Here is a 25795-nt window from a genome sequence, read left to right as displayed (position 1 = left end):
TACCTGCTTGGAATTCATCAACAGACAAAGACACCTGTCCTTATGGAGTTTGCCTTCTAGTAAACGACAGGGGGCAGGGAAGGTATAAAACAAAACACGATAAAATAAAAAGTAAATTATCTAGTATTTTCATAGGTGATAAATGCTCTAGTAAATAGAAAACCTGGACCAGAGTAAAGGAGATTGAGAGTGGATGTCAGGAGGCAGGTTGCAATGTTACAAAGGGTGGTCTCGTCTTCCCTCTTAGATCCCACACAGTGACACTTTTTTCCTTCATCCACACATTGAATGATGTTTTTCTTCTTACTCTTCACTCTCTCCTTAGATAATTTCACTCACACCAAGGCTTCCACTAAAATCACATGCCAGCAGCTCCTACATCTAAACTCTATCCACACGCCCCTCAGGGGAACACAGGGTGCCTCATCCTGGGGTGGGCTCTATTACAGAGCACTAGTTCTTAGGGTTAAAGAGCCATACTCTGTGAATGACGTCAACGACCTTCACACTTTCCTGAATTTCAAGGGCTGTTTCTGGGATGTAGCAAAAGGGCTGGGGCATCTCTGCAGACAAAGGCCAGAGCTGCTGCACCAGGGAGACCGTCAGCTCCAGGCAAATATCTTAAATGCCAGGGCCTGTTTTCATAATTCTTGGTGGGACCCATGACTGTCTTTGCCCTCGCAATACCTCTTGAGGCAAACATTTATTTTCGTTTTTCTACCTCCACCTCTGCTGCCATTTGCACTTCAAAGAAGCTTTTGGCTTATAAATATGTGAGTGTGCGTATGGGCACAGGTGAGCTTTTTCTTAACCGGAGAGACTCAGAGCCGGCTACTCTGCACCCCGTTGAACCTTTCTGATGCCAAGATCCAGTGTTTCCACAGTATCTGCCTCTTCAGATCTATCCCTAATTCTTGGTGTATCCACCATTATCACCTAGTGACCCACAGTTAAACGTAACCTTCCAAATGCTAGTACTTTCCACAGAAAACAAAATTATAATATCTGACAGCTATGAGTTCATAAGAACAAGCTTATACACATCACCAATAAACAGAAAGAGATACTAGGGCTGAGGCAGATTCATTTGTCAAAGGGTATGTGACATTGGAGAAGAAATTAAAACTTTGAGAGAAATTGAAAGCTGTCATTGAAAAAGTATGTCATTGGCAATATAATGATGTAGCCTCTTGGAAGTGGCATTTGGAGACATCATAAGAGAAAATTTTCCCTTAAATGTTAGAAAATGCTAATAAAAAATCTTGAGGAGTTTGGGACATAGGGAAGGCTAAATGTTTGGAGAAGTTTCTTTTACTGAAATAATTCACCCAATAATATTTGCTTCACTGGGTAAAGATAGAAAAGGGATTTTTGCATCCCATTGCAATGTATTAATTCTGAGTCTATTAAAAAAGTACATTTAGCTCTCAGGTTCTGGCTATCAAACTCTCATCTCCCTAGACTGCCTTAAAAAAAGGAGAAAGAGAACTAACTTGTTGTTAAGTGAAAAAGAAACAAAAATGTAAATTTTAAAGAATATAAACCATCTACCTGAGAACTCAAGATCTACTATTTGCTCAGTTGAGGAGGCAAAAGTCCAAATGAATTCATGGGTATAAAAATCTGACCTGAAGTGATTAATTAAATCTAAATGTCAATAACTACAGTTTATTGAGACTGAAAAGCAAATTACGCTGCATCTTGGAATGATTCAATGTAGAACATTTAGCAATATAGGATAAATAAAATACACACATGCACACAAGTGAATGTGCACTTGTTTGTGTGTGCATGTTAGCAGATGTTTATGGTTGCTGGAGGTGAGTAAAAGGTACCTGAGAAATGGCTCAAAAACAGTCACTATGGTGAGATGGGAGTTAATGAGAATTAATGGGGAGGAGGGAAGTTGGGAGAACCTGGGGGAATAAGTGGCTCACATTATGATAAATCATGATATATAGATATTCAGTGAGACGAGCAGAGCTTAGCATAAAGGACTCCAGGCGGAATGATGACTGTAGTCGCAAGACCCATCCATGTTCTGATCTTTTTATGTGAGGCCCTATTTATTATATGTACCTAAAGGTATTGATAGAATATGGTCTAGTCTCACCAGCGTCACAAAAGTTAAAGGGCATTCTGACCAGCCCAGTGGTGTTCTCCACTATGGAGGAGTAAAGAGATTGTGCTGGTGGAGAGACAGAAAGGCAGAGTGAGCCACCACTAATAGCATGGCCTAGGAAATGGGGAGAAGAGAAACAGATCGGACCTGAGGAAGAGAATAAGGGAAGGCGACAACCTCCTTATCTTCTAGGCTCCCAAGTGTCTGCCTTGGGTGACGGGGTGGGTATCAGTATCATTTAACATAGACACAGGAGGAACAGGTGTGGAGGAAGAAACTAGATCAACTTGGAATATATTAATTCATGCCTATGAGATCCATGATTGGGGATATCCAATGGGTAACATCATTGTGGATGTTAGCAGTCCCTTAAAACTTTAGCCTCAGAGGCTCTGCAGCCTGGAATCACAGAAATATTCTCAGCTCACCGATGCTCGCTGCCCTTAAGCTCAAAAGATTTGATATCTAAACAGCTCTAAAATCGTTCTAAATACAAACATCTTACATAGAGAAAAGAGAATTAGATGACTTGTTCAAGAGCCATGGAATACTATATCATGCTACTGAAGGAAACTGGCCACACCCTTATTAGAGATTTCAGAGCCTGCCTGCTCCTAGGTTGCATCCAGGTTTTTCAGCTTTAGCCAATGGAAATTCAGGACACTCAGTTAAATTTGAATTACTAAAAAAATGCAAAATTTGGGACATATTTAAACTAAAAAAAATGGAGTATTTGCAACATAAACTGAAAAATACTTTGTTGTTTATCTGAAATTCACATTTTGCTGGGCATCTTGTATTTTATCTGGCAATCCTAGCTGCAGCATTCTTTTCATGCTCTCCTTTGTCAGTGCTCAAGTCATCCCTCTTATAAAAAGGCATACCAAAAGCTATTGAAACATTAAATATGGTTTCCTGCATTTATTTTATAAAAATAATAATATCAGTGTACTTATAAGGGGCACTTGGGACATTTCTCTAAAAGCATTACGTTTCTCTCATGTTGCATGAAAACGAATTAATGTGTCTTAAACACACAGAAATCAATGATTAGAAAGTTCTTTTAAATATAAGCAGCGTCTTAAAGTACAAAACACATAGAAATATATGAAATGTTAAGTCCAGGCCCAACTTTTATAGCAATGAGCATATATTATCTGTAAACATTTTAGTTAAGTAATAACTAGACTGCACTATGATCATCAGAATAGCCTCACTACTTCCGTAGGTCAGTGTGGGCCATGAGTGGTTTCTAGATGCCAAACCTCCACCTTGGGTCACCTGCCTCCTATGGATTGGGCTTAGAGAGATGTACAATTCAGATTCCTAAATAACATTTTAGGAGCTAGAATGACAGGAGCGATAGATGACTCTTAAAACTAAAACTGACCCATTATTTCATTGATTAATGCAATACTTCTTCAAGCTAGGGAATATATATAAAATTCATGATAGAAAAAAGAATCCATTGACACCATTTTATGCAAACCAGGACCTGTGATTACCAGTGTGGCTGTCAATCTACCTTTAATTGATTTGTTGTTTTAACTGGAGAAAGCATAGTCAAGTTAGACTCAATTTTCATCTCCCCTCTAGGATCAGTAGACATAGCCCAGGTAGCACAATTGATTTCGGATCATTTTACACAACACTGCAATTTATTTAGAATCTGTTCATGAGATAATACATGTGTAAGTGCCATGAAAAATAGCAAGTGAGATACAAATGCAAAGTGGCATTATTATTATTATATAGAGAAACCTGGCACTTTTCATAGAGATTGTGACAATAGGTGGGTGAGGAAAGAAACAGGCAACATAATAGAAATGGTAGTGAAGGTGGGACTGTCATGCTGCTGAATTCTGAGGAGGTCTGAGTGGACAACCAAACAAACATTTGACCTTTGGCCTGTTCAAATCAAAGTCAAATAAGCCACGCCCTTTTACTACCCTCGGAGAAAAAATCTGGTAGTGGTAACAGGGGTGTCAGGCAGTCTCTTCCAGCATGTCCAGTGTGAGAAAAATATGTCTGATCACAAATCACTAGTGACAGTCTACTCTCACCCTGCTCCACCCATGTGAACCTCCCACCTGATCTTTGCTCTTAGTTCACAGCAACCCTTATCTAGCATGTTCCCTCCCATCATCTCCAAGCAATATCATCCTTTAACATGTAAATCAGGTTCTACCTATTGGGTGAAACCTTCTCTTACCAAGCCAGCAAACACTGATGGCCTGACACCAAATTCTAAAAGCACTACAGCCTGTATGCTTACCTAGTCATACTTCCACTTATTCAACAAATCCATATAAAGCACCTATGATGTGCCAGGCACTGTTGTAGGTGTTGGGACACAAAATGAACAAAACCCATGCCAAAATCTCTGGCCTTGTGGATTTTACATTCTACCATGGGAGACAACTAACATATAAGTAAATAAATAAAAGTTTATTAAGTGCTATGAATAAAATAGATGAATTTGGTTTTTTTTTTTTAAGATTTTATTTTTTTCCTTTTTCTCCCCAAAGCCCCCCGGTACATAGTTGTATATTCTTAGTTGTGGGTCCTTCTAGTTGTGGCATGTGGAATGCTGCCTCAGCGTGGCTCAATGAGCGGTGACATGTCCGCACCCAGGATTCGAACTGACAAAACACTGGGCTGTCTGCAGCAGAGCGCGAGAACCTAACCACTCGGCAACGCGGCCGGCCCCATGAATTTTTTTTTAAGTGTATTTTATGCGTTAGCCAATTAACTGTTCTGGGGCATCAAGCAGCTATTTGACCTCTGGAAGGTCTCAATTTTCTCATCTCTGTAAGATAGAGATTTATAAGATATATTCCTATTCTGGAATGCTGTATCCATCAGTTAAGGTTTAAAAACATCTTCATGAAAGATATATGGAGTTTTAAAACAAGGATTAAATTTGTTTTTCAGTATGGTCTAAACATTGAGGATAGAGTCAATATTATGTTCAAAATTAGATCACTTTTTACTCAAAAACAACTTTGTGAGTATATAAATGCTTTTAGATGTATTCCTTTGGTACACTGTTAAAGCCTGTTTTTTGTTTCAGATTTTTAAACAAAATAAGGGATTTTTATTCTAAAAGATAGCTAGCACATACTTCAAAGTCACTTTTAAGAAATCATTCTTTTTCATCGTAGATGCCTGAGACTCAATCCCCACTGTATTTCTTCATAAAATGCTGGGCAGATAGATCCTAAATCTGTAATCTTATGTAGCTGAAAAAGAAAAGAAATGCTTTCCTTTTTCATCTTTTAAACAGAAGTTCCATAACCCTGAATATATGAAAAACCTTTGGCGTGGCCTTTGGCAGCTTTCTCTTGATTGATTTTACTGTCTCCCTATTCCTGAGAAGTCAACCATTTACTAACCCCAAATGAAGAAAGCTATCAACAGAAGACACAGATTCAGTGTGATTTGAGGAGTACAATGAAGATTCTTTCACCCAAATATCTTCCCTGAGGCCAATGTTTGCATGTCACAATTAGCGATCTCTTCTTTTGTGTTAAACACTGTAGACTTTTCTGGGAAGTGGATAAGAAGAAAATGAGGAGGAGGGATTAAAATGAGGAATCCATGGCCAGAGGATGTTTGATAATGACAGTCTGATTGATCATCAACTAATTGACAATAGCCTGATATATCATGTCCAAGGCCACACAGAGCATCTTTAGAGTAATTTCCCTAAAATTAGAGTGTGGAATTAAAAAAAAAAGAGTATAGAAATGAAGAAGGAAGAGATTTCAGAGAGCAAGGGAGGAGCAATTTTATGTCACATTTTATTACAACTGCTCCTTGCTATCTGTAACTCTGAAGTGACAAGAAACTGTTTTCCTTGGTACTTTGTTTTGCTGACATTCCGGTTTGCCATAATGGGTTCTCTCTCTACTAACCTGACTAAAACCTAAGGTTTTAAACAAAAACAATTGTCCAATGTACGATTCAGGGTAAAAGTTAAGAGATGGTGGTCCCTTTTCACTACCATTTTTTGTCATTAGTTCCTCAGAGTCCACTCTGACTTCTAGCAACCCTGTGTACAGCAGAGCAGAACCCTGCCCAGTCTTTTTGTGCCATCCCCTCACCTTCTAGCTCTGTATCAGACGATGTTCTGCCGCTATTTATAGGGTTTTCATGGCCAATTTTTTCAGAAGTGGGTGGCCAGTTCCTTTTTCCTAGTGTATCTTATTCTGGAAGCTCCACTGAAACCTGTCCACCATGGGTGACCCTGCTAGTATTTGAAATATTCGTGGCATAGCTTTCAGCATCCCAGCAACACACAGCTGCCACAGTATGACAACCGACAGATAGATAGTGGGATTCTCTGACCAGGAACAAACCCAGTCCATGGCAGTCAGAGCGCTGGATCTTAACCACTAGACCATGACAGCTGGCACTACCATTTCACCCACACTAAATTGCTAACTTCTCTCCTCCTCTAAGGAAGAAGCTACATGGTCTACCTCAACTTTTCTCTTATTCAAGTCACTGAAATGAAAGGCAGGCAGCTTTTACTGTCTTTACAAGAATCATCCTTGAAAATTTCCATATTCCCAATGCCTAATACCACTGAAATTAATTTTAACAATCTAAACACTTACAAAAATAATCCCTTCTTCTCTCTTTAAGCATAATAATTACAGATTTTCAAAGGAGAAAGAAATAAAGCACTTTATTCAGTACCAAATTTGTTATGTTTCATTTAGAAATTAACTGTTGTCTGTGTCTTCCATGGGATGCTAGCTCTGTATGAACAGAATAATCAATTTAGCAACAAATCCGGGGTGGCTGAATGGATTGACATCTTGATACTCTGGGTCTGTGGAAAATTTGCTGTCTTCTTTGTGCTTTAATTTCCTTTCCCATACAACAGGAAAATGACTTGACCAGTGTGTCATGAGGATTGCCAAATGCAACATGTTTTTTAAATATAAGGCATAGCATACTGTATTTACTCAAATAATTTCTACTCTTCCCCTTTCCTCACATGTTGGCAGTTTAAATGGGAGACAGCACAAAATAGAAACAGAAAAAGCAAAATAAAGATTGTCCTTTAATTTGTTTTCCACATTTAGAGATTGTCACCTTAATTTATTGTACCAACACTAAAAAGCTCAATGGTTTTACATTGATAACAAGAGCTCTTTAAAATTGTCTTCTCCTTTCTGAAATTTATGAAAATTATAAACTAACAAGCTTTGTGAATGGATTCATTGTCTGAGAAAGAAAAGAAACAGGTTATACCCAAGAAGAAAGTCCTCAGTAGTCAATGAAAAGATAAAGAATTCCAGACAGGGTCATTACAAATTCAATACAACAAGAAAAAAATAAGTGACTGAGGGCCAAAACAAACATAAAAATTCACAGTACTAATATAAAATAAAGGAAACATTTGAAACAAGCAAAAAAAAGTATTTAGTACAATGATAGCCGTTTGTCACTGATGAAAGATACAAGTGAAAATAAAGATTCATGAACCTTAACATATTTACACTAAACTGCGTAAAAACAAACAAAGTAGAAACTGTTATAAGTACAAAGGACACTATCATGGACTGAATGTTCATGTCCCCCCAAAATTCGTATGTTGCAACCCTAACCTCCAATGTGATTGTATTAAAAGGCGGGGCCTTTGGGAGGTGATATGGTCGGGAAGTCAGAGCCATCATGAATGGCATTAGTGTCTCTATAATAGAAATCCCAGAGAGCTCTCTTGCCCCTTTGAACATGTGAGGACACAGTGAGAAGATGGCCATCTGTGAATCAGGAAGCAGGCTCTCACCAGACACTGAATCTACCAGTGCCTTGATCTTGGACTTCCTAGCCTCCAGAACTGTAAGAAATAAATTTCCGTGATTTATAAGCCACCCAGTCTATAGTATTTTGTTATAATAAGCCTGAACTGACTAAGACAACCACTAAATCTAAAAAAAAACACACAATAGCAGTGGAAGATTTTTACACACCAATTTATCATTGATATAAATAAGGATATAGAAGATCTGAAAAATTTGTCAATAAATGCAGTTGGATAAGCATATATTGAGCTCTGTGGCCTAAAAACAAAACACATTCTCTTCAAAGAACCTATCAAACTTGCATAAACTACACATCATATGTAGCAGACTATTATTTTGTTAACTTGCAAAGAAAGCACTTTTACTGGTACACATGCCCTTGTATGCTCTCTTCTTATGTTATTTCTCAGCTTGGCCATATTACTGGCTTTTGCCAATGAGACATTAGCAAGTGTGATGCTAACAGATACTTGGTAAGTGCTTGTACATGAAGGCTATATTTTTGGAACTCTGACCCTTGAGACACTCCCTCTCAGATCCCAACCACCATACTGCAGGAAACAAAGCCCAATCTAGCCATATAAAGAGAACACATGGAAGTAAACGAAGGATCCAGCCAATAGCCCCAGGTGAGCTCCCAGCCAATAGGCAGCACCAACCATCCTTGGAAGAGATTCCTCCCACGCTAGTTGAGCTGCCCAGCAGATTCTGAACAGAGTGAAGATAAGTTATCCTCGCCAAGCCCTGTCTAAATTGCAGAGCAAATAATTTGAGCAAATAATTATTGTTGTGTTAATCCAGTAATTTTGAGGTGAATGATTATTTGAATCAGGGTACAAAGAATTTCTTAATTTATTCTGAAAAACTGTAATTGTATCACATGTACTCTATGACTTAAGAAAATCAAATAAAAATAAGCTTTGAACAAAGAAAAAACTCCAAAACTTTGAACTATGAAAAATTACTTTATAATTTACTTAAAAGTGAAAGAAAACAAAATTTTAAAAACAAATGATTTAGAAAATAAAGACAATGAGAATTACACATATAAAAACTAAAGAAATCAATAAACTTAAAAGGATTGAAATCATACAAAGTATGTTCTCCAACCACAGTGGAATGAAATTTGCTATCATTAACAGGAGGAAGTTTGGGGAATTCATAAATCTGTGAGAATTAAACAACACAATCCCAAATAACCAATGGATTAAGGAAGGAATTAAAAAGGCAACTACAAAATACTTTGAGATGAATGGAAACAAAAACACTACATAGGAAAACTTATGGGATGTCCCTAAAGCAGTGCTTACAGGGAAATTTATAGCTGTAAATGCCTACATTAAAAAAGAAGAAAGATCTTAAACATATCACCCAACCTTTCACCTTAAGGAACTAGAAAAAGAAAAGCAAACTTAAACCCAAAGCAAGCAGAAGGTAAGAATTAATAACGATTAGCAAGGAAATAAATGAAATAGAGAAGACAAAAACAGAGAAAAGCAATGAAAACAAAATATGGCTCTTTTGAAAATCAACAAAATTGAAAACCTTAGCTCGATTGACCAAGAAAAAAGGAGAGAGAGAGAGAAGACTCAAATTACTAAAATCAGGAATGAAAGAGGGAGCACTAATATCAACTTTACAGAAGTAAAAAGGATTTTAAGAGAGTACTATGAACAATTGTATGCTACCAAATTACATGACCTAGATGAAATGGACAAATTACTAGAAATATATAAACTACCAAGACTGACTGAAAAAGAAAAAGAAAATCTGAATGCAACTGTAACAAGAGACTGAATCAGTAATCAAACAACTTCCCTTGAACAAAAGCCCTGGACTAGATGGCTTCACTGGCAAATTCCACCAAAGTTTAAAGAAGAACTAACACTAATCCTTCACAAACTGTTCCAAGAAACAGAAGAGGAAGGAACGCTTTGTAACTCATTCTATGAGGCCAGTCTTACCAGGATACTGGAGCCAGCAAAGATATAACAAGAACGGAAAATTACAGACCAATATCCCTTATGAATAGAGACACAAAAATCCTCAAGAAAATACTAGCAAACTGAATCTAGCAACACATAAAAAGGATTATATACCATGACCGAGTAGGATTCATCCCAGGAATTCAAGGTTGATTCAAAATATGAAAATCAATCAACGTAATACACCACATTAACAGAATGAAGGAAATCATCTCAATAGGTGCAGAAGGAGCATTTGACAAAAATCCAACTCTCCTTCATGATAAAAGCACTCAACAGACTAGGAGTAGAAAGGAAGTTCCTCAACCAAATAAAAGGTGTCTGCACAATTCTTAAGCAACATCATACTTAATGATAAAAGACTGAAGGTGTCCCCCCATGAGGGTAAATAATACAAATTAAACAAAAAAACTGAATTTTCCCTGACGCAAAAGGGAAAGAGACTTTCCAATACCCTTGCCCCCTTGCCCACTTTTCCTAGTGCGTTTCTTAGAAAACCTGTAATTGTGAATCCTTTCTCTGCCCCTTTAAGATATATGTAAATCTTTTTAAAACCTAAATAAGCCTCTAGTCAGTTTTACACGCCAGGAATCTTTCTTAAGGACCTGGGAGTCATCTCTTTGAGATGTAATTAGTGAGGAAGACAGCACCCCTACTGTCCAGTTTCTGTGCGAGCGTAGGAGCCTAACTTCAGCCGTACCTGGCTCCGAGTTACAAACCTACCTCCTGTCATAAAGATATAGAATTTTTTCTTTTAGATAAAGGCAATTAGCAAACACAGGTGGCTACTCAAATTACTAGGTGAATTTAGGATGAACTACGTGTGACAAGTGGTGCTGTCAAGTCCTCTTACTTGAAAACTAGTTATCATTTATTTTGAGAACATGTATGTAAAGGGTTGCATCTGCTTATCTATATAAAAGGATGAAATTTCTATCTTTGCATTTCTTTCTTTGTATCTTTCCATCTTGTTAGTGGATTTCCTGTGATATGGATCGCAATCTGGTTTAATGCTTATTCAGTAATAAAACTGTTTCTCTTCTACTTTTGTGGAGAGTTCGTCTAGGTTGGCAGGAGATTTTGTTCTTAATTTATATTTCCCTACCATCTCCTAAGATCAGGAATAAGAAAAGATTGTCTGTTCTCACCATTTCTATTTAACATTGTACTGAAGTGTATAGTCAGTGTAAATAAGAAAGAAAAAGGCATTTGTATTGAAAAAAAAAGAGGAGAAACTATTTCCATTCATGGACAACATGACCTTGTATATAGAAAATTCTAAAAAATCCACAAAAACAATTACAGCTAATATGCAAGTTTAGCAAGGTTAGAGGATATAAAATCAATACACAAAACCCAATTATATTTCTATGCACTAGCAATGAACAATCCAACATTAAATTAAGAAAACAATTTCATTTAAAATAGCATCAAGAAAGAATAAAATAGTTAGGAATAAATTCAGCAAAAGACATCTACTACTTGCACACTGTAAACTACAAAACATTATTGAGAGGAAAAAGACCTAAATGAATGGAGAGGCATCTTGTGTCCAAAGACTGGAAGACTTCATATTGTTAAGATAGCTGGGTGAGTTTCCTCTCATTGCTGTAACAAATTGCAACAAACTTAGTGGCATAAAAAATAAATTTATTATCTTACAGTTCTGGATGGTACTAAAATGGTTCTTGCTGTGCTAAAATCAAAGCTTTAGTAGGACTTCATTTTTTCTGAAGGCTCTTGGGGAAAATCCATTTCCTTTCCTTGCATTTTCAAGCATGTACAGACTGCCCACATTCCTCGACTTATGGCCCCTTCTATTTTCAAACGAGCAATGGCCAGTCGAGTCTTTGTCAAAGCACATCACTCTGATACTCTTCTGCTTCCCTCTTCTGTATTTAAAGGCACTTGTCATTACATTGGAATCAGTAACCTCAAATCCATCTGCTACCTTAATTCTCCTTTACCTTGTAACGTAATGTACTCACAGGTCCCAGGGATTATATTAGGACTGTAGATATCTTGGGGATGGGGGATCACTTTTCTGCCTATCACAAAGGGAACATTCCCCAAATTGATCTACAGATTAAACGCAGCTGGGTTTTTTTCACAGCAATTGACAAGGTCATCCTAAAATTCACATAGAAACACATGGGACACAGACTAGCCAAAACAATCTTGAAAAATAAGAATGAAATTGGAAGACTCATGCTTCCTGATTTCAAAACTTTCTGCAAAGCTACAGTAACTAAGACTACGTGGGATGGACATAAGAGTAGGCATATAGATCAATGAAACAGAATTGAGAGTTCATAAATAAATCCTTATATTTATGGTCAATTGATTTTTAACAATGATACCAAGATAATTCAGTGGAGAAGAATAGTCTTTTCAACAAATGGTGCTGGACAACTGGATATCCACACGTAAAAGAATGAACTTGACACCATGCACAAAAATTAACTCTAAATGGATCATAGATCTAAACATAAGAATTAATAAAAACTCATAGAAGAAAATATAGGTGTAAGCCTTTGTGACCTTGGATTTGGCAATGATTTACTAGACATAATGCTTAAGAATAGCAGCCAAATTAATAAGTTGGATTTCATCAAAATTAAAAACTTTTGTGTCTTAAAGAACACTATCAGAAAGTGAGAAATGAATCTACAGAATTGGAGAAAATGTTTGCAAATCACATATCTGATAAGAGCCTGGTATCCAGAACAAATTAAGGACCTCTTACAACTCAATCCTTTGCGTGGTCACTCAGGCCTCACCACAGGCAGTTACAAGGCTTTGCCCAGCAGACCTCAAGGGGGAAAGCTGTCCTCTCCACATGAGACTTGGTGCACTGCCTGGAGGGAGCTGCAGTCAAGAACTCAGCCCCCACTCCCCAACCCCAATCAGCCATGTTCATAGGCATAGGTGCATTCCTAGCCCAGGCACCTCCATTCAGAGGCCTCCTTACCAAAGGACTTAGCTGAGGCACTTTCCAGGAGCCTCAGCTGAGAGCACCTTATGAGGGAACTGGGCTGAGGCAGGGCTTTCAGCTGCTGGCAAGATTTCTGCATACTGTTAATGAACAGTTCCACACACTGTAAATGTATAAAAACAGAGGCAGGAAGAATATACACCAACTCAGGGTGGTGGTTCCTTCTGGGGAGAAAGGGGAAATAGAAGGGGGAGAGGCCTTCAATTGAATCCATAACATTGTTTCTTTTTTTAAAAATTCTTAAAGTAAATGTAATAAATATTAAAACCAAGTGCGCATAAATGGATATTTGGTAACTTATGAAATATTTCATAATAAAAAAATAAAAAATATTGAAACAATGGTTAGCACTAGGTGGTAGAATTACACGTGATTCTAATTTCTTTCTTGATTCATTTAACTATTTTTCAAATTCTTCCAAATGACAGAAATTTCTTTTTTAATGATAACAAACAATACATGTGTTTTTTAAAAAGGTATCACTACCAGTAAATTTACTTAAGAAGATAGCTTTAAAAAATGAAACAGTATTAAAATCTCATCCTGGTGTAAAAACCTCCACAGGTATTTTTAATAGTTCAGGGCTGAGAAATGTCTGTTTTTTTTTAATGCAGCCAAAATTTAAAAGCTGAAATTTATACATATCCAAATTATAAGTGCCAGTCGGGAGCTGAAACAGAAATAATTACAGCTATAACAGTTATTCCTGTCAATTAAGGTCCTTTTGAAAACACAACCTTACATAAACCAGGATTATCCGAAATTATTTATTCAAGCTAGAGCTGTATCTAATGATTAATAGACTTTTTTTTAGAAGTGGAACACGTAATTCAATGGCTTTCAAAGATTTTTCTAGAACTCTCTCCATATTAAACAATGTGCAAAAGCCCAATGTATAGAAGAGGTCAAAACAAAGGCACTTTGAGCCAGCCCCGATGTTCTGGTGGTTAAAGTTTGGTGCACTCTGCTCTGCCAGTTCAGCTTCAGCTCCTGGGTATGGACCTACACCACTAATCTGTCAGCAGCCATGGGATGGCAGCGGCTCACATAGAATTAGAAGGACCTACAATTAGTATATGCAACTATGTACTGGGGCTGTGGGAAGGAAAAAAACAGAGAAGATTGTCAACAGATGTTAGCTCAGGGTGAATCCTTCCCAGCAAACAAACAAACCAACAAACAAAGCCACTTTGTCTAAAGTAGGGGGCTGAGTTCTGAGTCCTCTCTTGCTCCACAGATTATGCCCTCTGTCACCCCTTTAACCTCTCTCTCCATTAATGGCTCTTTCCCCTCTGAACACAAACATCCTCAAGTCTCCTAGTTTCTAACTACCACCCCCACTCTCATGTTCTTTCACAGTAGTTTTCTCTACTGGTTGGTGTCATTGTTCTACCTACCATTGCTTGTTGCCCCTGCTGTAGTCTTGCCTCAATCCTTACCAGTGCCCTGAAACCACTCTTGGTAATCATTGCCTACCTGAAAATCCAAAAGATATTCTTCAGTCTTTTCCATTGAGTCATGAAATCACCCTATGAAAATGGCAGCTTTCAATACTTAGCCTTTCCACAGTACTGTATTCTGTTGACTTTGGAAAAGCACTGTGCTTTTCCTCAGAAACTTTCTCATGTCTTATCTAACCTTATTTTCTCTTGGCTTTCATTCTACTTCCTCTCTGCCTACTCCTTCCAAGTCTCCCCCAAAGCTTCCTCTCTCTGTGTCTGTCCCTTAACTCTTGTGGCTCCTCCAGGTCTTGCTCAGCACTTGTCTATTTCACTGCCATTTCCACCCAGACACTGATGACTGTGTCTCCTCACCAACTGGGAACTCTCTCCTGAGGCTCCCAGAATATATTTGGGTTGCTTATTGGACATGACAGCCTAACTGCCTCAAAAGTAACTCAAACTCAACATACTCAAAACTAAATTAATTATTTCCCCTTCTTTGCAAATCCTTCCCTATGAATTCCCTAAGCACTTAGATGCTGCTGTGGGTTGAATTGTGTGCCCAAAAAGATATGTTGAAGTCCTAACTTCTGGTACCTGTAAATGTGGCCTTATTTGGAACTAGGGTCTTTGCAGACGTAATCAAGTTTTAAGATGACGTCATACTCGATTAGGGTAGGCCCTAATCCAATATGACTGGTGTCCTTATAAGAAGGGAAAACACAGACACAGACATAGACACACATGGAAAATGTAATATGATAATGGAGCTAGAGATTGGAGTGATGCATCTAAAAGTATGCCCATTGCCAGATCTGTCCTGTCCCACCTGCCTCCCGGGCCCTCATGAGCTTGTTCAATAGAGAGCCCCATTTCCTAACACTGATAGCTGTCTGGCTTCCTAGGGTGAGGACTGGCCTCCATCATGGTTTCCCTCATGGTAGCCTTGGTGAGAGCTACAGCAACTTCTGCACCCAGCCTTCAGCCAACTGCTCTATGGGAAACTCTGGCTACACACACCTGCTTTCACAGCACTCCCAGTGGGGTTGAGGAACACAACCCAGAAGCATAGGGAAGTTAAGGCCTATGGACTAACTTTGACCACTGAGAGACAAGAGAGGAATTCTTCTCCCTTCTTGACCCCAGTGGACCATTCTAATGCACAGAGATTCCTAAAGATCTGTCCAGAGATATCCCACATGACCAAGTAACTGGCAGTTTCCTAAGTGAAGCTGTGGCCAGCTTGGTAACACACCACATAATATTCATGGTCCTTCCTTCTCTTCCTGGTTTCTTGTTTTCCATTACTCTCAAAGCCCTGAGATTACTACCTCCCATCCCCAATAAAGACTCAACCTTTAAGTTCCATTTTCTATGGAATCCAGGCTAAGACAGCAAGTTGTTTAAATACCATTTTTCCCCCCTAAAAGAAGAGATAATGATGGTCCTTCTCATTGGACCACTGAAAGTATTATATGAGACAATGCCTAAAATAGTTAGTATTTAGAAAATGTTACTTGTTCTGTTAATAATACATACATGAAAATCCATCACCATTTTTGCATTCCTCCCCCTCTTTGGTGGAGGAAGAAGGAATTGGAGAATGTGTATGTACCTAATGTGCCTCTTTTCTTTAATCTTTACTGTACTCATTAGAAACCCTTACTACTGCACCTCGTGCTATAGAGGCATGAAGCTCATTTATGCAGGAAAGACACCAATAAAGGCCATTAGCAGGCTTACAGAGTCTCTGAGACACCCAAGAGTCAAGCTTGGGGGCTGTACAGTGAGGAATAATGCCCCCGGAACTTCTCGCACCATTGACACTGGACAATAGATACCAGGATACCAACACCACCATCTTCTACCACCACCAACTTTGTCGTTCTTCCAAATGGACTCTGCCTAACACACATGCTCTCCTATTTCTCGCTTACAAACCCAAGTCTTGCTGAGGTTACCTGAATGATAGAGTCTAAACCACATGGTGTGCTATAGCTGCAAGGGAGGTTATGAAAACACACTTTTATTCTGACTTGCTTAAGGAGAGGATATTCATAAAGCGGGAAATCCCCCAAAATATCGGAAATGTGTTCATAAGGTCATCTGGACAGCCAGAAAATATGACAAATGTCCATTGTATATCTGTTTGAGAAACTGTCCCAAACCAAATAAAATATGACTCCAAATAAAAAAGAAAGACAGAAGAGAAAGTGAGAGTAGGGAAACAATCTACCTACTGAGGAATTCTTGCCAAGGACATCTTGTGCCCAGGTAGTCTGTGCCTGGGGGTGAGCACTAGCTATTTCGTGAGTTGACCCAACAGCTGCTGCTGGGGTCACGGTAACAATTTGGGATGCCCTAGACAAAGTGGGCTAAATGCTTTTTAATGCTTTCTGGGTCACCTCTTTCTAGTCCTCAGCCAACTCAACGGAGTAATTAAAACTCAAAGTGAACAGAAGCAAATTCCAGTTGGGCTCAATGTTATTCACCAACCATTAGTTACAAATCTTAGAAGAGATCAATACCTGGCCAATAAGCATCTGCAATATCAAGATGATAGGATTTTTATTCTTACAAGAAAAGATGTATGAAAAGACGGAAATGAAAATACTTGAAGAAAGAAAACAAATCACTTGTATCAAGTGTATCCATCCATCACACTACCAATTAATCTTACTAGAAAACATAGACTCCTAGAATTATGGGTTATTTCCTCTTCTATGCTACATATATATACAATAAGTCACTAAGGTTTTTAAATATTTCTTTTGAAATTTATATCCTACCTCCTCCGCTTTTCTTAAGACTTTTTTTTAAGAGCAGTTTTAGGTTTACAACAAAATTGAGAGGAAGGTATCGGGATTTCTCATATGGCTCCTTCTCCCATATCCTCTTTCTTTTTTATTCTCATTAACAGCAGGTCCAAATAGCCCACACCTGGATTATTACAAATGCCGTCCTCTCTTAAGTGCTTTCATTCATTCATTCACTGAACAAGTATTTACTGAACACCTACCATATGCCAAGTCCTCTCTTTCAGAGAGTTTTGCTATAAAAGTACAGAGAAGAGCCAGTCCTGATGGCCTAGTGGTTAAAGTTCGGTGCTCTCACCACTTCAGTGGCCTGAGTTCATTTCCCAGTTGTGGAAGCACACCACCCATCTTTCAGTTGCATGCTGTGGTGGTTGCTCACATAGAGGAACTAGAAGGACTTACAAATAGGATACACAACCATGCACTGGAGCTTTGAGGAGAAAAAACAGAGAGAGAAAGAGAAAAAAAGGACAGAGAAAAGGGGGTCAGTAGTTGGAAGAGAAAGAGAAGAGTAACTATTTGTTTGCTTGTTTTTTTAAGATGGGAACAAGGACAGTATGCTAATAAATTGTTGGAATGAGCCAGTGGAGGTGGAGAAATTAATGATGCAGAATTGAGAGGAGAGAATAGCTGGAGTGGTGCCCTGGAGGAAGCTGAGACACAGAGGGAGGGTGGCCTTCTCTAGGACTGTGGAAGCAGAGTCACATGAGAGCAGGACCACTACAGGGAGGCAGGAACGGGTAGGTGGGAAGACACAGAAGCACAGCCTATGGAAGTTCTCTTCTGCGAGCTCCTACTTTCTCAGTGAAGTAGGGAGCAAGGTCCTCAGTGTAAAGGTTGAAGTTGAAAGTCCTCCCTCCATTAATCCAAACCTTACTCATAGCCAAATGAGGACGGCCTCCTCACAAGGCCTCCCCACACACTGACTTCCCGTTTCACTAATCGCTTGCAGCTGCTTCAACTACTTGTGTCCTTCACCAGGTTTGCTCTGCTATTCTCCGTCAACATAGCAGCAGAGGGGGTTCAAGATAAATACTTGATTCCATCAAAACACATTATTTGCCATTAATTCATTAGTACAAAACTTGAAAATATATATCACTAGATAGGTGATACCCAGACCCCAGGAAAAATAATTTTACTTACATGACCAGAGCATATACAGAAAATAATGAACATCTTTTGTTAATTGCATACGAACAGAATAGGAGGAAAGGTCCTGTTAAGCAGAGAAGTGCCACAGGCTTGGCTGCTCTGCCAGTGGCCCTTGGACACTCTTGAATGTAGAACAGTGTGGCAGACAATCTGGTCAAAAACTACTTGGTCAAAAAGAATTCGAGTTAAGACCGATCTACCTGAAACTCTGATGCTGAAACATATAAAGGCATAAGAACTTCTCTCTATTCTTATTTTAATGGTTAAGAAGAAATTCTGGTGAAAATGAAAATTTCTTTGAGACAATAAGAAACTGGTTACCAGTGAATATTCCCTGTCATTGGATTTTCCACATATTGATAATCATTTTGCTATAAAAAAAACTTTTTTGACTTGTTATTTCTAACTGATTTTTAGCCAATTATACATGCCCTGTGTTGTATGAATTAAGGAGATGCTGGAAATTTAATTTGGATGTCTTAAAAAAGGAGACCGGAGGAATAAATTATGACTTATCCAGATAATAGAACACAATACAGATATTAAAACTGAAGATACAGAAAAGTATTCATCAATACCAGTGTGTGTATGTATGTGTGTGTGTGTGTGTGTGTGTGTTTACATAGGAAAGGATTTGAAATTGGGACACCAAATCATTTTCTGTGAGCTTTTCCCCTCTCTGAGGTGGTAGGATTCTGCGTGCTCTTAAAGGGAATTTTTTCTTTATTTTCTGCAAGGAGAATATGCTACTTTTGTGATAAAGAAACAATAGAAGAAACTTTAATTGACAAGTTTTGAGCTTTTTGGGGATTGGGGGTTTTGTTGCTTTTTGTTTTGTTTATCCTTCTCATCCTTTAATTTCAAATTCACTTTTAGTTCATGATGCCTGCCAGATTTGACAATATTTTCAGATAATTCTTTTTTTTAATAGGATCATAATATACATACTATTGGTAACCTAGCTTTTTACTTAAAAATATATCGTGGATATGCTTCTTGGTCAACAAATACATTACTATAGTAGCACTTACCGTTATTTACCTAACCAACCAAACCAGCCCTCATTTCGCTGTACAATAGCCACAATAGCTGCAAATGAACCACGTAATAAAATATCAAGTACACAGGGGAAAAAAAGAAAAAAATCAATATAAGTAAAAATGTACGTGTGTCCAAAAACAATGTAAAAATTTCTGGAAATTAACAATAGATTCTAAAAATCAGTGATGAGAAACTTATAGTAATTTCATCACTTTGATTACATTGTCACCACAAAGAATTTGCTTTCAATCAAATTCTTTCTAAATTGCCTGAAGTCCAGCTGCATAGGGAAGCTCCGGGATTCGCGGTGAGGGTAATCACGGGGAAGGAGGCAGGCAAGGGAAGGCAGACTGGAAAATCTCCGGGGGACATTTGAAATTTTAACTTGCTTCTTCAGTCCTGAAGTATATCAGCCCTTATATGAGAAAATACGTATATCTGAATGAAAAATGCAGCACTGAATTGCATTTTTAAAAAGGAACTTGAATTCCCATTCATCAGATGAATTCATGTGACTTTCCTAAAACGTGGGAAGGTTTTGTATAAACAGATCTTTTTGTGGAATACCTAGGAATCTGAATGAAAGGGTTAGAACTATGAAGAAAGAGGAAAGAAATTTAGAAGAAAAGACTTAAAAGAATCTTTCACTACATGGAGAATTATTAAATGGTGGATAGCGACTGACTGCTTTGCTCAGTCACTAAAATCCAAAAAGAATTTCAAGTCTAATTTCAATTAGACATAAGAAGAGTTTTGGTTTTTTGGCTTTCTGGCTATAGAAATTGCCATGGGCCCAAAACAATGAAAAGAATTTATAAATCTCCTTCCCTGGAGACATTTTCCCCTTTAAGCTGTCATGAAGATGGTGAAAAATGAGCAGATAAGCACTTGTTAGGTCTTAGCTTCAAGAAAGGACATGGATTAGATGTTCTTTTTCAGGTTTCTCGAATCCTACTGCTTTACGGTCTCTTTTAAGAGGACGTAATGAGAACCAATTAACTGTAACTACAGTGAGGAGTCTGGGCAATTAAACAAATGGATTACATTCACCCAATGATTACACCATCAAATGATTATCAGGCACTGCCTACTTTGAGTCACAAACACAAATTAAATCCAGATCCAATAGCCCTGAAATTTCTCATTGTACATCAACTGTCATTTGCTTGTTTCTAATACGATTTGAAAAAGAAATAGCTGGCATATAAGTTAGCATCACACATTTTGTATTTTTATTCAAGCTAAGTATTCCCAGCTTTTAAAATTTAAGTACATAACTAAACAAAGTAATTATGGTGATTTCACAAAGAAGGATAAAGCAGTCTCTTAATTATAGTATATAATTATACAAATGTCTTTCTCTAATTATAAAGTCACATAAAAATGTGTAGTCTTGCTCCTTAACAAAAGACTGATTTTTTAAAAAGCAGTCAAGCAGCTTGCAGGTAAACTTTTGACAATCTTTATGCAAGCTAGTAGACACTCTCACGGGGTAAAGATCCCTACCTGCTTCTGATTTACAGTTAATACTATCACATCTACTGTTAAATGATCATTACATCATCAGCCTCATATTGCCATCTTATTTGCAAAGTCAGTGCAGGCAGTGGCAGCCCAGAACCACAGGGAGGCAGAAAGTCTCTTTGGGTGAAACTGAAAAAAATTCTCAACTCCATCTAACTATGAGGAAAATCTAAAAACAGCTGTCACGGACTTCTTTAGTGACTTCCAACTATCAACAGAGAAGAATATGTCCAGAAGAACTTGAGAGAAATTTAGATTTGTTGAGAGAACAGAAGAGGATCAGACGTACATCTTCTGCCTGGCTTGCACACTTTGCGGTCATGCTGCAAGTGTCTGTAATGCACCCGTCAGAGCTTTGTCCCTGGTAAGTCGAAGCAGACGTTGTACGTGCCCTGCCCGCATCCCCTCACCCTTATGTCTTGAAAGTACCCTGGCTTGAATTCCAACCGTTTGCACATTTGTCTGAGGATTTTTTTTAACCCCCTGGGCCTTCTCTGCCTGCACATGACAGGCCTGAAGTGTCAGGGAATTCCTCCACCCCAGTGATGGGGAAGAGCTGATGTATAACCATCCCACGTTCTCCTTTTGGGTGAGATCTTTGAGTCATCTGTTTGAACTGGCTCCTGCAGGTTTGAGCTCCGGGAGCCCACAATGGTAACTCGCCCCAAGAAATTCTTTGTCTGCTGCCTTCCCTTCCCTGTCTCACCTCCCCACTGCCCTACCCTTGTTTCCTTGGATCCCCTCCAGAATAAACCACTTGTACTTGAATCTTTGCCTCAGGGTGAGCTTTTAGGGCAACCCAACCTAAGAGACAAGTGAAAGAAACCCAGCAAGGATGGACCAACAGAGGAATTTATTGACAGGCTTCTGTACGTGCAGGGGGTGCCAAGCGGCAGCTGGGTCTTGGGGAAAATGGAATCGAGGGGCTGGACATTGCCAGAGCGCTCTCTCTCTCTCATTCTCCCCGAGCGTTGGCCTCATTTTCTCAGACTGACCTCCTCCATGGCCACAAACACAGCTGCCAAGCATTCCTGGGCCTTTCCCCTCCCAGCTTCATCTCTTTGCTGAGGCCCAGCTCAACATTCTCAGGAAAGCATTCTAATTGGGTCAGCTTGAATCAGGGAAACATTCGTGCTCCTGTCATTTTTGCCAACATGAGTGTGAGTGCTTGGACTGGCCTACCTTGGGACAAGTGCCAAGTCTGGGCAGGCCACACATGGCCAGGGACGTAGGATTTCTAAAGCAATGGAAATTACCAACCTTCATACTTAGAGTGGAGTAGGGGAGAAGAAATGTTTTCCTAAAGAATGAGGCTGTTGTTCCCAGCATAACAACAGCTAATGTTTTTTGAATCCCTGCTATTTTCCAGATGCTTTTGCTATCCACCTACCTACCTATCTATCTATCCATCCGTTCATCCATCCATTTATCTATCTGTCTATCCACCTACCTACCTATCTATTTTTTTAATTCTCCTAACAACCCTATGAGGTAGGAACTATGATTATCACCACCCTCTGCCCCATTTCAGATATGGAAATTGAGACCCAGAAAAATTAAGTTTCTTGCCCAAAGTTGAACAGGAAGGCATAGGGCCTGAATTAAACCGAGGCAATCCAGTTCTAGAGTCTGCACTGTGTCATATTGGCTCCTGAGGGGAGGGACAGCCCTGCGGGCAAACGCACTGACATCTCATTACTTCTCTCCCTGCTGCTGTTTGGGGCACTGTTTATTAAGTTTATGGATGAAACAGGCTTTGTTATAAAAATAATAAATGAATTCAGAGGAAATAAGGTGAGGGAGCTGGGTAGACTGAGAGGCAGATGATTTACAGGGACTAGACCAGGCCTTCTTGAAACCCCAGAGCACTAAGAGGAAATTAGGCAATCTATACACATCTTCAGAACTTAACCCACCAAAGACGTGGATCCTGGAAGTATCCCTTTCTGTGAAAAAGGTTTTGAAATGGTTGAGTGTTGCCAGCGTGTATCAAAGTTACATATAGTTCACATTTTCTAATCTTTACTTTGACATTTTACTGTAGGCCATAATATTGTCACAGATTGACAGTTTATTGTTTTGTTTTTCTGTGTATTTTTTTAAAAATTCCTTCCCCAAAGGGCAGCTTCAATTTCAAAGTTTTGGATTTATAACTATTATCTTGCTATTTTAGAGAAAACAATTTCTGGTACTTCAAAAGAAGGTTTTCTTTTATTGGCATTGTGCTATTGCCTCTCCTAAGATTGTTATGGGATTCTGAAATGCCAAGATTGAAAAATTAATCATTGGAATTAAGTTTAAAACATTAACAATAATGTAGAGTATGAACATTAGCTAAATAAGTTATGAAATAAATTGACGTAAAGAGATGCATGATCGGTAAGGTCATTTGGGGCAACATTCCTAAGAACAAGACAAATTGAACGTAGCATTGCAAAATAACTAAAAGGTTTCTCTAATTCCCTTACCTCTGAGATGGTAATTTGGCCTTCATATTTCCTAGTTGTTTAAATTCTCTGATTTCCCCCACTCTTCCCTTTCTCTGTTTACCCTCAACACTGTTATCTTTTCTTTCTTCCCTTCTGACCTGTTACCATTTTATCAATCAGCCAGACTCACTTCCAAGCAAGTACTGTCTAAATGTCTGAATGGGAGGAAAATATGCCACTTCGTGTAATCCTTATGTGGTACGTAGAATACGGCACGATCATTACACAGAAAAGCATAGTGTCCACTGCAGTCCACGGGCCTTTCCCTCAAGTTCTGCAGCACTGGCAGGTCCCTGTTCTACCCCTGGCTTTCTGTGCTATTCCTGGAGACTTTCTGTGTGCACCATTGGAGGCTCATACAAGCATCATATGGTTTTCTAATCCTTGATCCTTCTACTCTTGATTGATACTTACGTGTGTATGTATCTCTCCACCCCAAATTAAATTGAATTCTCCTTGTAGGAAAGGACTAAGTCATCTGCTCCTGACAAGTAGTGCTGGGATATCTACAGAAGGGACAGTAAAGTGATGGACATATTCACCTCTCGTGCCTTCCCTTTCTCCGGTTCATTCTGCAGATCTTCCGAAAAACAGCACTTCCATTAAATGACTGTCAGGCTGAGAGATACTCAGTGGCTCTATAACGCCAAGAGGAAAATTCCAGGTCTGCCACTATCTCAACATAAATCCCAACCCAGCCAAACTGTAGCTCCTGCTCTCCTCTAAATATGCTGGGTATATTCAGAGTTCAACTGAAAGAAAATTTCATTTTCACAATGCAAAAGTCAGTCTGGAGACATACCAGTGCTGGAGGCACAGAGAAATAAAACACCTATTGTAGGAGGCAACAAAGCCCTCGAGGACACCACAGCAGGTGGGCCCTATTCTACTAGTGCCCCGTCCATGGGTGTGCTGGGCCGAACCCTGGACTTACTCAGCGTGTCAATTATCAATTTAATGCCTCCTAGCTCCCAAAGCACCCTTCAGTAAGACAGAATTCCTTTAAGTATTTCTCCTTTAAAGTGAGCATCATGTTAAGCTTTCTCTGTAGATGGTGCTAGAGGGACACTGCAGGAGGAAGAGGCTTCCTGCACTTTCTGGCATGGGCCAGCGGTACGCAGTATAGGCAGAAGACTATCCAGTAGAGCCTGCCCCAGCCACAGGCCTGGAACACTGTCCCTCTGCAACACTGCAGCCTCAGGCTGCTGATCACCTTTCTGCAGCCCCCTCAACACAGAAACCAGAGCCCCCACACAGGCTGCACCCTCTGAAGCACTGCTTGTGCAGTGCCTAGACTCACTCCAACACTGTGGCCCTTGAACCCTAAAGGCATTCTACCCCCATGGAAGCCAAACTCCTGCTATGGTCCTAGCAGCCTCGTGTCAGCACATGCAGAGTAGGTCACAATAATGGCTGCTGCCAGTGTCTCAGTCTCTGGGGAGTGGGCCCAGCTGCCTCCTGGCTCTCCAGGATGCATTCCGAGCTTAGTAAGTATAGATGCCCACTCCATGGGGTGCTGATCCCCTGCTCCTCAACCTGTACTGCAGAGGGTTGCTTCCTGCTTGCCTAGCAGCTCCAGACCAGCTCCAGCCTGGCCCATCCAGCCTACTTCTCTGCTGTCCAGTGGGCTGAACCTTACCTCTTCCAAGTCTGGCCTTCCTTGGATGCTCTCCCTCAGCCTGGAGATACCACGCAGAGTTTCCTTATATCCTATAGCTACTGTTTTATTATAGCTACTCATTCTTTATTAAACTTGCCCCATTTCACCCACTGTGTCATTTCTATCTCCTGATTGGATCCAGGTTGCCACACTTCATTCTGAGCAGATTTGGGGCTGAAGTGCCAACTGGTAGTGTTTAAAATAGAGTATTTCTTTGTATCATAGCTCTTAACTCCAGGAGCCACTTCGGAGATTATGCTTATTTTTGACTGAACTACATTTGCTCCATTTTGGTTACATTTTCAATGCTACATTTTGGTTCACTGAATATGGCCACAAATTCTGTGTACCTCCTTCCACCTAAAAGCAAATGTACTTCTTGGCCCATCCCTTGAATTTGGAGTGGCCTGAACTTGTTTTGACCAATAGAATGTGGCAGGAGGGATGTTAAATATCGTCCAAGGCTAGCCCTTAAGAGACCTTGCAGCTTCCACTTTCGCCTTCTTGGAATGCTGCTCCAAAACAGTCGTGTAAAGCAAAGGCTACCTGGAGGAGATCCAAGGAGCCCTAGCCAAGAGTCAACACCCACTGCCAGATACGTGAGGCCATCCTGGACCTTCCAGTTGAGCCAATAATTCAGCTGAATGCATCCATACGAGTGAGCCCAGAGGAACCAATAGAGAAACTGCCTAGCAAACCCACACAAACTGCTACTAAGTAACTAAATTTCAGGATGATTTTCTCTGT

General features: G+C 39.4%; 1 protein-coding gene across 17 annotated transcripts in view; it reads right to left on the bottom strand.

The window, feature by feature from the left end:
* The window catches only part of NEK10 (NIMA related kinase 10), a 216979-nt gene that overhangs the window by 90597 nt on the left and 100587 nt on the right, over positions 1-25795 (bottom strand). For 2 of the 17 annotated variants that reach the window (XM_070239009.1, XM_070239008.1), the window contains exon 24: positions 13675-14016. The exons of the other annotated variants lie outside the window; for them this stretch is intronic. In XM_070239009.1, the coding sequence (XP_070095110.1) occupies positions 14004-14016 (13 nt within the window). In that variant the 3' untranslated portion in view covers positions 13675-14003. Of the gene's footprint in view, positions 1-13674; positions 14017-25795 lie in introns of those variants that run through there. 17 annotated transcript variants of the gene reach the window in all.

The sequence above is a fragment of the Equus caballus genome, chromosome 16 (assembly GCF_041296265.1).
Source record: "Equus caballus isolate H_3958 breed thoroughbred chromosome 16, TB-T2T, whole genome shotgun sequence".
Classification (NCBI taxonomy): domain Eukaryota; kingdom Metazoa; phylum Chordata; class Mammalia; order Perissodactyla; family Equidae; genus Equus; species Equus caballus.
The sequence above is the reverse complement of the archived record's forward strand: the minus strand, read 5'-3'. Positions and strand labels throughout refer to the sequence as shown.